At 39.2% G+C, this 14,437-nt stretch overlaps 1 protein-coding gene across 2 annotated transcripts; it reads left to right on the top strand.

Moving 5' to 3' along the window:
* Positions 1–441: 441 nt before the first annotated feature.
* Positions 442–6,391, top strand: LOC143124205 (glutathione S-transferase-like). Of its 2 annotated transcripts, XM_076285574.1 has the most exons (7): positions 442–553; positions 890–994; positions 1,132–1,183; positions 3,646–3,778; positions 5,279–5,420; positions 5,522–5,647; positions 5,953–6,391. In XM_076285574.1, the coding sequence occupies exons 2-7, from the start codon at positions 908–910 to the stop codon at positions 6,082–6,084; spliced, it is 672 nt and encodes a 223-aa protein (XP_076141689.1). In that variant the 5' UTR covers positions 442–553; positions 890–907; the 3' UTR covers positions 6,085–6,391. The 2 variants fall into 2 exon arrangements, with proteins under 2 accessions (XP_076141689.1, XP_076141690.1); XM_076285575.1 differs by lacking the exons at positions 442–553; positions 890–994; positions 1,132–1,183; positions 3,646–3,778 and adding an exon at positions 3,908–4,004.
* The last annotated feature ends 8,046 nt before the right edge of the window (positions 6,392–14,437 follow it).

Here is a 14,437-nt window from a genome sequence, read left to right as displayed (position 1 = left end):
AGATGTCGCAGCCAGATCGCCCTCACATCCATTTTACTACTACCTGAATCATGACTATTTATATCCCGCCCTCTGCACAGACTTCACGTTGACGGTGGTAGTCTGACATCTTCAATCACAAATACTGTTGCTTGTTTTACATCACAAGTTAAATTATATTCTGCCAGTAGGTATGCTCCATCAACGAAAACATGGTTTTACATTTTGGTGTTGATATAGGTTAGGCTAGGTTAACATACGAAACATCTGAAAAGCTGCGATAACATATCCCAGGATCCTTTGCGAGTATGTAAATATACAGCTCGCTATTGGTTCTTCTATGCTACTTTGCCCCACCCCTATTGCTGATGTCCGACCAATCTTTTACTTCGGGTAGGCTACACCTCCCACGTTACCAGAGCCCTTCTGTCTTATTAGACATTCTCTGCACGTTACGTAAAGCCAGAGCCCGCCTACGGTCCTAAGACATTCTCTGGTAAAGCGAAAGTTTTTTAGGTTAAAGTTGCAAAGGGAGCGAACGTTTGCACCGGTCAGAACCTTATATAACTTAAACGTAAGTAGCCTAAATTGCGTGTTGGGAATAGCCTACAATAGGATAGGGTAGACTGAGTCCAGTTGGGACGTGTACAGTTGAGACACCTACATATTTTGTGTGCACCTTGTTTATGAGCTAGTTGTGGAAAATATAAACTAGCCTAGGCTACTTGGATATTATTGGTTGATAATAGCCTAGATAGTCAAGCTAAGGAAATGACATAGGAAGTGCCAAAGTCATCTATTTTTTGTTTGATTTTGTGTGAACAAAACTTGTCTCTGTAGCCTACTCCGTAATTCAAACTATATCAAAACCACGACTATCCTTTTAATTATGTTCGTCTTTCTCAACTAGCTCCGACAATCAGGGAAAATGTCAGAGAAGATTGTATTGTATTATTTTGATGGAAGAGGAAAAATGGAATCGATCAGATGGCTTCTAGCAGCCGCAGGAGTTCAGGTAGGCATGCTGACATTTTCAAAAGCCCTTTCCTTTCCTCACGCAGGTTGGTGAGCCCTACTACATTGTAAGAACAATGGCACTGTAGGCAATCACTGTATTGTTGTAATGATTTTGTTTTTGTTTTCATTTTATAGTTCGAAGAGGTACTACTGACAAAAAGGGAGCAGTATGTAAAACTTCTGAATGGTAGGACAAATGACCATTTAATATGACAAAATTCACCTAATATAATAGGTTAGGTCACTGAGCAAACAATGTGTGCAACACAACACAGACACACACACACACCGCCGTTCCGGTGTTACCGGATATACGAGTTTCTGAGATGCTGAGTTTCCAGGGCGGAGTTTAGCGTGAATATTTATGAACGGAGAATATCGTGCGCGTGCCTAAACGCCCATTGCTGAAGCGTGAATGAAATGGAACTGAAAATGTTGTCAAAGAAAGTAGAAGATGCACGGTGTTTTAACACGTTTTTGGATGTTGACATGTATTATTAGTGGAAAGTATGACTATGGCGTGTTCGAGTTTAGATGCAATTTGGCGTCAATGTTGTTATCTTGTGTCGCAGCCAGTCAAACCAAACTTTGTGTCAGATTCAGTGGGTCGCTTACCATTAAGGATATTGGCGGTTTTTACACAGGCCTTGATGGTAGTCTTAGCCCTTGCTAGGCTATTATGTTTTTATCGTTTTGATTGTAGCCTAGCCTCTGTGCATCTGTAGTGACATGTTAGCCCAGGCAGCAACATAGCCTACAACACAAATGTCTGTGCAATAAATAGCCCATGTTACACGCCTGTGTATGTCCTAACTGAACAAATGGCATCCTGTCATTGCCCTCATGCACATGTGATATGTTATTCTGAGACATAATCTATAGGAATTACTACACATAACTAAACACAAAAAGTTGTGAACACAATTTATTGTATTAGTTATTTACAGCCAGGGCAAATAAACTGTCCTTCAGTGTCAGGCCAGTTTACACACTCAGCAATCACATTTTATCTTCAAGACAAAAAACATTGGCTTGACATCAGTATTAACTCAAAAACAATATTATCATACCAAAATACCCCCAGAGTATTGTGTGCAAGGATAAGGATATACAAAATAAAGTTTGGGTAATCAGCCTTCAAAAGGCAGAAATGGGGTGCCCTGTCTATCTATTGTACAGCAGTTAATTCTTTTCAATTTTAATTTTACATTGTAAGAGGGAGTCTGGCCAAGTTAGCCTAATATTCTTAGGGAATAGAACATAACAGCAGATTTGGTCGAAAATGTAAATTCATAGACATGCATATAGAACAGCATGATATGAGCCTGTCTGGCATCAAATACACGAGTGGAGTGGTGTGTTTTGGTGAGTGCTGGTGAACATATTTTCATCACAGCAGGCAACTAAGTAACTTGTCATCTTGATAATATGATACACTACAATAAGAAAGCAACATAATTCGGTTGTCTGTTTCTCTGTTCCTACCTGAACAGTAAACTTTCAAAGCGATAAGACCTGCTCAAAATGCCATTAACTCTATTAAGAGTTTATGGGCTTTCAAAATGATTTTGGAAATGTCATTTTAAGGTAAAAACTCTTCAGGGGTCCTTTATGCATCACATGACTCATTTGGGGTTTTAAGGTTAGTTTACTACCTGTTATAATCAGCCCATATGTAGTTATTCACCTCAATGTGATGAACTTTACGTTATAGTCCCAAAAACGTGTTAAAATTGCTGTAGTCTTCTAGCTTCTTTACCAACATTTTCAGTTCCATTTGAGTCATGCTTCATGAATGCTCTCTAGGCGCGTGCGCACGACAACCTCCATTTATAAATATTCACGCTAAACTCCACCCGACTCCAACCATGGAAACTCAGAATCTCAGAAACCGTATATCTGGTAACACCGCCTCGGTCTATGTGAAAAGGACAGGCGTTCTGCGAATTTGGTACATAATTTTGCGGGGATTTTGGCAGTAAGGGCCTACAGACTAGTAGGCCTATGGCTACGAATCTGAAAGGGGGGAAAAGGCAGGATCATTAACTGCATACTGGATTTTCGAACTTCACAGACAAAAGGCTATTATAAAATAGGCTCATGAGAAACCATTGTTATTGTTATTTGTCAGTGTTTATTTTAACCCTTTTCAATCTAAATGAGATATGCTAACTCTAATGTGGTCAGATCTGAGTATAATTGCTGTGGACACACTTTTCCTTGGGCACTTGGCCTACTTACTGACAAATTAAGTATAGGCTATTGAGCATTTTATATATTAATAAATGTTGTTCCAAGATGCACTTGCATGGCATTAGAATATTGGGTTACGATTTGGTTTCATGTTGCCTATTTAAGAATGTTGTTGTTTTATTTATAATGTAGTTTATAATAATAATAATAATAATAAACAAACTATCACAAAAGTTAGGCAGTAGTTGCTAAAAGCAGCTTTTAAGTCTATTTAAGTCTATTAATTGAAATTAATAAAATGTTTGTCATTGAATCCAAGGTATGTTTTTCACATGTGTTGTACATCAGCCTGGCATGAATCTGGAAAGGGCTGTTTTTCATGTAACATGTGTACATGTACGTGTGTGTGTGTGTGTGTGTGTGTGTGTGTGTGTGCGCGCATGCGTCTGTGGCCAGATCAAGCTCTGATGTTTGAGCAGGTGCCCCTGGTTGAAATGGATGGCTTGCAGCTTGTTCAGAGTAAAGCCATCATGAATTACATTGCGGAAAAATACAAACTCAGTGGGAAAGATCTCAAAGAGCGTGCCATGTAAGTATTTAATCCTTTTTGATCTGACTGATATAACATAAAAAGGATAAAGTTCCTGTGCACAGCCTTCCAGGTGCTGGTGAGGTGCAGTCGTCAATAGATTAAAAGGAAAGTGAAGGATCACCGCACACTGGTGGAATTTCTTTGCTGGTTTATTTTTTAGTGAACAACGCGTTTCGCCAATGCTTCATCAGGTTCACTCTCAATCTCCACATGCCACCGACAGGTAATATAGGTGATTTACCAGGTCACATGACCACACCAATTAGTGCAAGATACCACCCAATTAACAATCTGGGCTCCCATATAATCCAGTCTCAAGTCCTCACATCAAAGTTCACATACATTACAGTGCATCCATAGTCCATACATTACCCACGACAATGCCCAAAACCTGAGTATATATACATTTTAGAATTTACATTGTTATACATATCCATGTTCACATATATCACTTCCAAGGTTAACTTTCTCAACAATGTTCAATTTCAAGACATAATATAAGAGTAGGTTCCACTTCAAAAATAAACTCGTCTACCAAAGTCTAAAAGTGCAATGTGCAAATACTAATGTGCAAAAATGCAATGTGCAAATACCAATGTGCAAATATTACTTAAATTACATCTAAAGTGTAGCGACTTGTATCCAAAAAGCCAAGCAGTCGCTGAGAGGCTAAGGTATGGGTGTAGCTGATTGTATGACGCGCTGTACCAAACAAAATATCCGCTGAGATCCAGATGCGTTTGACGGGTTTATTGAAAAAGGTAGTCCAACTTAATCCAGTAATAATAACGTGCTCAAAGTAAAAAGAATCACAGCGTAGGCTAAACAGAGTTCAACAGCGGAGCAGTGTAACAGCGGTCAACAAGAAATACGGCCTCACCGTAACTCACCCTCTCTAGTTAGGCTACTTCTGCCCGTGCCTGTGCACCTGCCATTAAATTAATGAAATGTTACCGCCCCCAATTACAGTGATATGCAAATTAAACAGAAACTAACGAAATATAATAACCCAAGTAACCCAAATATAAACCATTAAACTATATTACTTAACATTACATAATAATCAGATTGTATATAATAATAATAATAATAATAATAATAATAATAAACACCTTCATGGCTCCTACATAAGTCTATACATTACAAACAACAATGTCCATATGCAGTCCAATTCTAGTCCCATGCTCACATCTCATACCAATATTCACATATAACATATCCAAGGTTCACATATCATCAGTAACTCCAATATCAATATTAATCCAATATTAATCAGCACACATCTTGCATATCAGGTTCATATATCATAAATACCAGTGTGCAAATATGCATTGTGCAAATACCAAAAGATTTTCACAAAAATACACTTAAATCTTGTAATTCGTTGATATAACATAACTTAAGTCATGGCATGAACTTTGCAAGGAGTGGTAAATCATGGTGGTAGTATTGAGTAAATGCTCTCACTAATAATGAGTTGAATTTTTTCACCACCAGGATTGACATGTACACTGAAGGCCTGAATGATCTGATGGAGATGATAATGATATTGCCATTCAAAAAGCCAGATGAAAAACAGGCCCACATAGGTGTTATACAGGGCAAAGCCACCAGCCGTTACTTCCCTGTATATGAAAAGGTATAAGAAGCAGAAGTAGACTTTGACTCTTTTTTGGCACTAAATGCCAGTACAGGATAAAAGGTAAATGATCATGTGTTGGTGTTGTGTCTTTCTGGCAGGCTCTGAACAGTTCACAGTACCTTGTGGGGAACCAGTTTAGTCGTGCTGATGTTCATTTAATGGAAGCCACTCTGATGTTGGAGGAGCTATTTCCTACTATTCTTTCAACTTTTCCTAATTTGAAGGTGAAACTCCCAATAACTGTCGCTTTAATTAATGTCATATTAAACGGCAGTAGAACATGTAGCATTCAAACCAGCATTTTTGACCAACAACATAGAAAAAGATTATCTCTGTCAGAAATGTCTACATATAGAACCTGTTGGTGCACATAATGCAACAATTTGGCTTAGATGAAACCGTAAAAATGCTTCCACAGTCAGTCTCAGGAGGTACACGCTTGCTCGCTTGCTCGCTCATGTGCTGCTTTGCAATGCAGAGTGTGTTTACATTTCTGAATTATGATTGAAAACACGTTCTTGTGTTACAGGCATTCCAGGGGAAGATGAGAAGCCTGCCAACAATCAGCAAATTCCTCCAGCCTGGAAGTCAGAGGAAGCCCCAACCAGACGATGTTTATGTCAAAACTGTTATGGAGGTCCTCAACATTCAGATACCTTGAGAGGGAACAAACAGTACTTTGACTAAGACTCAACTCGACATAAAAAAAATCTATCTGGAAGTAATATATTCATGTTAAAGCTTATTCATCAAGATAATAATGATTCCAGGTCAGAGGAAGGTGGTAACTTGTTGTACAATGTTACACAGCTCCTTGGCCTAGTTAATGTGGCAGAGGTTAAGAACACTTTGGACTTTGTACCCTGGTGCACCCTGGGAAAAAAGGCTGGAGTTCTGCCTAAGCTTTCCCTGGTTTGATTTTCTATTACATTCCCATTTGCTGAAATAAAGCGCTTATTGAAAAATAAGTCTCAAAGTCTCATGTTCTGATTTGCATACTCGGAGGCAATTTAAAGGTAGAATAACGTTTGTTGGTATAACATAATCATCATATAAAAGGAGAAAACTTAAAGAAAGGAAAAATATGTACCATAAAGCAGTGACTTGTTCATTTGGAAGGCAAAATAGCTGATTATTATGTAGTTCATTGAGTCAGTGTTATAGGGACGTTCATAATTTTATGGTAAACTGCTGACGTCTTCAACTGTATAACAAAAACTTTCACTACAAAAGAAGTGCTAGTCTGTCAAGAAGGCACACTTGAATTGAAAACCTTATTTGCACTGTGTAGAAAACACTGCCAAAATAAACAGTGGCAATAATGCATTGGGTGCTTATTTCCCATTTACACCAGATAACAGAATAACGAGTGGTGTAGTCTACTCTATGTGATACACAGGACTACACAGTATACCCACTTAAAATGCATTACCATTTCAGTATACCCACTTAAAATAGGCAAGGATACGTATTAACATTTGGGGTTGATCACAGTATGCCCACTCCAGCTAACTACTACATCACAGTATATCAGAGACTTTCCAATGAGGAGACACAGCACTCAAAATATCCTCAATAAAAATGCATGGGGTTAGTTTGTAACGCCAATATGGCAGTTGTCTAGACATATCCCGCCCCTTCTGTGGCAAAAAAGTTGACATGTGAACTGTGACTGTGGCAATCATGTGGTGTGTTGTGAATACATCGTGCCAATCATGTGTTGTGATCTTGCCGCTGGAGCAAGGTTGGTGTCGTGAAGCCTTGCGCATGTGCATTTCTGCCAAAATAGATGCCCGATAAGTAAAAAGGGAGATTTTTGTTATTCTTTATTTTTTTTTATTTTATTTTTTTTAAAAAGGCTGTACAATTTGGTTTGTATTCATTCTACAGTGCCTAATAACTAATAATTTTGTGCACTTCAATATATTAATAAAAAAATATTGCCTAAAGAATTGATCATTCATTCACCTCAGAAATAATGAAATGCTCTCCCCTACACAAAAGTATTTTTTTAAGTAAAAAGTATCGTATTGGTATCGGTATCGGCAATACCTATATGTATTTGGTATCGGATCGATACCAAATTTTGCAGTATCGCCCACCACTAATCCATGCTTGTTGGATCAACTAAGTAAGTAACGTTAGGCTAGCTATCATAGTTGCTGTTGCTGTGACGGTGGCATTAACGTTAATGTTTTATGTTACGTTAACGTTTTTGGCAGTCTCATTTATATTAGGCCTACCTTAGTTCTCAGTAAGTTACAGTTTATTATATTCATATAATTTATATAAAACATTCGCTAGTAGTGCTAGGCCTAGTATGTTACTGTCACAATGTTATAGGCTGAAGATGATGTGCTGCTGGTTAACGTTAACGTGGAGGTTTAGCTGCTACCAGCTAACTTATGTAACGTTAACTCCTCGTAATCATGTACGGTTTTGTGAGTTTAATAGGCTAACTTTAGCAATATTGATATAAGTTAACTTTAAGTCACATCTGACTATCATTAACCGTTGTTCGGACGAACAGCGCGAATGGCTGTTGTTGCAAGCAAACATCATCAATGAGCTCACCCAGCTGGCTAACGTTAAATATATACCTTGAAACTGAGTTAGCAGCTATGCTAACACCATCTTCAGCCTGGCATTTTGACAGTAAACTCAAAAAACATACAGTATATATATAAATGATTATTCTAAAGTTTCACTTGTAAGTAGCCTTCAGTTTCAGTTGAAAATTGTTATCTAACACTCTTTATCTTTTTTTTCTTCTATTTCTGCTAGGTGCTGATTCACTCTGCTACTGGTGGTGGAGGCTGACTGCAACCGTTGGTCTAACGTTAGGATGCAGCACACGAGAATTTCTAAACAGAAAAAAGTGAATAAATGTACTTGCTTTTCAAACTGATAACAAGTTGTCAATGGTTATTTATGCAAGTTTGTGTAGCCTAAACCATACCTAGGCCTAGTCAAATTTATCCTGGCTGTAGATAAAGCAGGATATGAATTTCCCAAAATTACTGTATATAATATTACAGCACTGGTATTACTACTGTACTTAGTTACAGTATGATCCATAAGTACTGTGATTAAAAATACGGTAGACAATTCAATACTGTATACATTACAGCACTGGTAGTACTACTGTAGTTTGCATTTACAGTATCAGGCATAGGTACTGTGATTTCATATTCAGTAGGTGTACTGTAGAGTGAAATACAGCAACTTGCTGGTTATTTGCTGACTCACTTAATTTGTTCACATATGCAGGTATATAATGTATTTAACAACTAAAACTAACACCATCCATTTTTCCATAGCAATAAGGACAACCATTACCGCATGGCACAGCGAATGGACGCATTTGAGGAGAAGATGGATGAGCTGCTCATGCTCTTAAGGAGCTCCCAGTCACCTCCCTCTGCTCCAGTCAACTCTTTTCCCACTGCCGTCACTCTCCTGAACTGCAGATAAGTGGGGTCATCCCCACTTTGACCGTTTACCTGCCCATTACATACTTTATCATTCCAATATGTGTCTTGCACACTACATTTGCACTATTACTTTGCACTCTACATCACACTCCATGTGTACTTATATTGGTATTATGTCTTATTTGTATAGTTGTTTTGTATATTGTGTTGGTATCTGCCACAATGTATATTGTTGTCTCTATTGTACAGTATGTCTGTCTATTTGTTGAATGTATAGAGCACCTACCAAATCAGTCAAATGCCTTATGTTAATATACTTAGCTAACACTAAGTCTAATTTATATATATATATTGTTAGGCCTTTTATATTGTTTTTTTTTGTCTTTTGATAATTTTATATTAAAGTTATAAGTTCCATCGATTTTGCCTGTTCATTCTTTCCTGCTAATATATAATAATGCATTCCTGCTCATGCTGTTAAAGTAATAATACAATTGGTATGCAAAGGTTGCAATGTTAGGGCAAGGTTCCCTAAAGGTTGCAATATTTAGGGAAGGGAACGTTCCCTAAATGTTACAACGTTTAGGGAACGTTATGGGAACAGTTAGGGAACGTTAGGGGAAGGTTTCTAAAGTTTTGCAACGGTTAGGGAACGTTAGGGGAAGGTTTTTTAAAGTTTGCAACGGTTGGGGAACGTTAGGGGAAGGTTCAGGGAACGTTTTATATAACCAAGAACTAACGTTTCCGGAACGTTCAGCAAACTTTCCATGGGAACCAAAACTTACTCAAAAACTAACCTTTGGGGAACTTTTGGGAACCAAAAACTAACGTTTCCGAAACCAAAAACTATGGTTCCCAGAACGTTTTGGAAACCATAAATTGTTAGCTGGGAAGTTGCTGTAAATTTTACGTTAAAATTTTTACAGTGGAGGCCTACTCATCAAATGACTTGGCCCAGAGTCATCCACTCTGGCCAAGCAAATCATGTCAGTCCGTGTAACAAGTCGAGCAACAGCAGTCCAAATAACATGGCAGCGCCTAAAGGACTGCCACTGATGCCCCAGTCATGGAGTGCGCTGTGCTGAAGAGACTTGAAGATTTTCATAAATAAGGGTCCTTGTCATCTAAAAGAGATCGGACACCTGCTACAAGAACTTGAATGCGCAAAATGGAGTGGTCTTGGGTATCGAATATCGAGTAGGCCTATTGGTTGGAACCGGGACTATCTGCGATTTTCCCGGAATCATTCAAAAGTTTAAATTTCGATGTTTCGATTCCCAGTCCGCCGACCTGAAGAAGAAACGGCTGAACACGAAGAAGCGCATAGTTCATAGAATTAAAATTCATGGAGAAGGTCAGACTATTTCATTCAGAAAGCAGGGTTCCCGCGGATCCTTAAATAGTCTTAAATACAACTGAATTTTCGAAAGAGAGGTATTAAATGTGCGTATGGGACCGCCAGCGAGTGCAAGAGAGCGAGTGATGTCTCAATCCAGTTTCGTGTATTTAAAATTGTATAAGTGACTAGGCTATTAGGCTACGGGAGGAAGTGTAGTGGTTGCAGAGTGAAGATGTTTTTCACGGGTGTGGTTAAAGGAGTGAAAACAGTAATAATACAGTAGGCCTATGTACAAAATAAAATGCCTGACGTTTTCGTGGTGTAGCTGAGGTCAGAGAGATATACAGGACGTGGAATAAGGAAGCCTACGGTAGAATGAGCAAGAGAAAGAAAGAGCGATAGGTTGGCCATACGTTCGAATTTAGGTCGGACATATGGATTCTAAAAGCCCTGTCCGGCGTCCGGCGCAGCCTCAAGCCGGACGCTCATTTGTTCTCCTTTTTGGAGTTGCGCTTGGCATCTAAAATCGTTGCTCGGACGCATCGTTTCACAAACTATGGACGCGAAGACTGCTGGTCAAATTATGTGCAGTGCTTCGCACTTAGGAGGAAATACTGTATGTTAAGTTGATCTGTTTGCATCTTTCCAGCGTGTGTTGCTGGCCTAGCCTAGGGAAGAAAATATCTGTCTAAGTTATAATAGCCTACCTGTAATATCTGCCAGCAGCTTGCTTGCCAGCGTTTCCCAGTAGACTAGGCCTACTTCGCAAAAGTTGTGAACTATAACAGCATATTTTTTGAATGTCGGCGACTGGCTACATAAAAACGTGTGTTCATAATACGTGCATGCTTGAGATGAAACCAGCGGTTTTCAGCAGGATCATGCGAGGAGGACCTGTCTCTTAATTAATTTAAAACAAGTCAATGGTTTTACAATGTTTCAGTCAAGCTTTGGTTGGTTTAGATACAACTGGAATGCAAAATGTAAAGTAGTGGATTAACTTTAATTAACTGTGCTGCATATTGGACAATAGATGCACATAGTAAATTATATAAAGTAGGCTTATTAAAATATGTAAATAGCTTAGTCTAACTTTGAAAAAAATATTGAAGGCAATCCAGTCCAGTGCACATGTCTTTGCCAAGTAGCCTAGGCTACTACAGACACAGGCGAAGAACAGTCAGCCTCAGCAGTAAGCAAAACCAAATATGTACAGCCAGCTTCAAAAGCAAGCAGCCCAGACCCTAAAATTGGGCATTTATAGCTTTGAAGGTAATTCACGCACAATTACTTTTCTTTCGCCAAAATATATTTGGTAACTTCTGTAGACATCCAAAATGGGGTGGGGGTTAAAATTAGTAGGAAAAAAAAACTATTGCATAAACAGTCATATCTTTTTGCTGTGGTATAGTCTTAAGTTTCATTTAGATGTCTTGAAAAGGCCTTAAAAGTCTTTAAATTTGCACTTGGAAAATGTGCAGATGCCCTGAGAAAGACTGTTGGTTAGCTAGCTCATTTAAAATATCCTAAACTTTTTTTGACCCAGCCTCTAAAAAAAATCGGAATCGAGAATCGCTAGGAACCGGAATCGAAATAAGAAATCGGAATTGGAATCGGAATCGTTCAAATTGAAACGATACCCAACCCTAGTGGTCTCATACTTAGGCAGGCTTGCATACCTCAAGGTATTGAAAAACATAGTTGAAAAACTTCCACACAAAGCTCAAGATGGGTCACACAATACAAAGTAGCCTTTCCACCTTTCTGCCTTACATCCTGATTCTGCCTTCTGGTCAACTGAGGCGACCAAAAGCGAAACAGAGCAAAACAGACAGCAAAACAATGGCGCTCTCTTTAATGTGACCTCTAAATGCACTGAGGTATGTAGCAACTCTCATCAGCCTGGCGCAGCTGGTTACAGCGACAAAACACCACATTCGGGTCCAAGTGTCCACGGGGATCCGATCCCGACCCATCTCTCTCCCACTCGCCTCCTGCCCACCTCATCACTGTCCTGTCAATAAAGGCAAAAAAGCCCAAATAATATACTCTCATCAGCCCAGGTCATGCTCCAAGATATGTCTGATGAAAGTTTTCCCTTCAAAACATCATGACAAAATTACATTTGTCTCAGCAGTGCTGGACTACCAGAGCAATAGATTGTTTGCCAAATCACAGTTCTTTGATCTGTTTGGCATCAAAGATCCCTTTCCCTCCACTCTGAAGACTCAAGCTCAGTTGAGACGTCAAGGAGAAAAGCAAGCAACTTCATAGACGAGTCAGTCGATAGAAAAATCCACAGTGGCACTCCCTGCCCTCATGGACTGCAACACAATCCCAGATGACAACGCTGCAGAGATGGCAAAAGTACTCACTTCCTTTACTCAAGTAGAAGTACAATAAATACTTGTGTTAAAAATACTCTGGTAAAAGTAGAAGTACTGATTTAACTTCTTTACTCAAGTAAAAGTAACAAAGTACAGGCTTGGAAATGTACTTAAAGTATAAAAGTAAAAGTAGTGTTGTGAATGACAACCATTTTTTATGCAACGGTACCTGGACCACACAATCCCAGATAGCAAAATCAGATTGGCAGATAGCTGGTGGTATGCCGCCGTTGGACCACCATCTCTTTAAATTTAACTTGTCATGAATATTAAGAAAAGTTAATAAAATTATATATGGAGTATAACTGAACAAATGAAAAAGATTTTAGACCAATAGTGGCAACATATTGGGCAATTTGTCTGCAATCCCCAGCCGACCGCCAGAGAACCGAAGAGCAAAATGCCAGTGGACCGCCAGCTATGCCCCCAATGGACCACCAGTGGTTCGCCAGCCTCTAATTGTGTGAAGGTTAATGTCATTTAGTGCAGCATACTGAATTTGTCCTTTTTCTTTATTTACAGACCACATTAAAGTCTACACACACATTAAAGGCATCCACACAGACTTGGATAGCCTCCATTACATATCTGGAACATTGTTTGGACCCAATGAAGGCACATTAAAGAGATAAAAGAAGACTGCTTTGTGGATTCTTTGCGTTCTAACAGACATGGCCGAGCAATACAACCAGCCAACCTAACCAGCTAATACAGTCCTTAACCTCATTAACATTTTGGTCCTTTGATCCGGATACTGTGTTGATTTGGGATCAAGATGGAACAAATAAGCGAAGCAGTGTGCCAAATCACAGTTCTTTGATCTGTTTGGCATCAAAGACAATCCCTTTCCCACTCTGAAGACTCAAGCTCAGTTGAGACGTCATGGAGAAAAGCAAGCAACTTCATAGAAGAGTCAATCGATAGAAAAATCCACAGTGGCACTCCCTGCCCTCATGGACTGCAACACAATCCCAGACGACAAGGAGAAAATTCCAAGGCCCAGCACTAACCTCACCTTGCTCCTGTATCTGACATCTCCAGGTACTAGTGCTCAGATCCATACTTCTGGAGAGAGATGTCTTAAAGTGCACACATGGTAGCCTATATATGAGCAGTATGATGCACTCCACAACACATCAACACACCACAGCATTTAGATTTGGACTTGGTCATTATTGAAGAAGTCTGCTTTGATAGAGCTCATCAGCCAGGTAAATGTCTACAAGACAAACTACTCCCTAATGGCAGAACTTAATTCTTCACAACCAGATCAAAAGGCAGATGGGTTCTTGTCCTCTCCAATCTTTACCTGACTCAGTGTTACTCCAGACAGTCAAACATTTTCCATGCTGATTCAAGTTGTCTAGGAGATTATGTTTTTTCCCCCAGAAATGCAGATGACAAAAAGACAGCCTTCTCAATCTTCCTGGATGAACAAAAAAGTGTATTTTGTTGATGACAACCACTGGGTGGTGCCATTGCTCACACCTCATATGGAGAAGGGCTAATGTGAGCTTGGAACTATAAGTGAAAGCAACACCAAAGAACTTTTCCTCTGTCGCACGCACTATTTGTTTATCCAGCACCGGCTTTGCAAATAACAATGTCCACAGACAAGGTAGAATATGTTGCATGATTTTATGAAAGTACGATGTATTGCAACATCAGATGCAAGTAAAATTTGTAGTTTCTCATGTCTCATTCCATCGAACTACAGATTCGCTACCCGATCCGTCAAACTTACATAGTGCGGTTATAGCCGATAGAGGGCCGTGAAGCGGATGCAGAAAGTGCCGTTCACCCTGTTACGAGTTGATGAACTACCAAAACGATTTTGGAAACATTATTTTAAGG

This window comes from Alosa pseudoharengus, unplaced genomic scaffold (assembly GCF_046254945.1).
Source record: "Alosa pseudoharengus isolate Yale_2024_CS ecotype anadromous, Long Island Sound unplaced genomic scaffold, YU_APseudo_1.1 YU_APseudo_1.1_scf_15, whole genome shotgun sequence".
Taxonomy (NCBI): Eukaryota; Metazoa; Chordata; class Actinopteri; order Clupeiformes; family Clupeidae; genus Alosa; species Alosa pseudoharengus.
The sequence above is the reverse complement of the archived record's forward strand: the minus strand, read 5'-3'. Positions and strand labels throughout refer to the sequence as shown.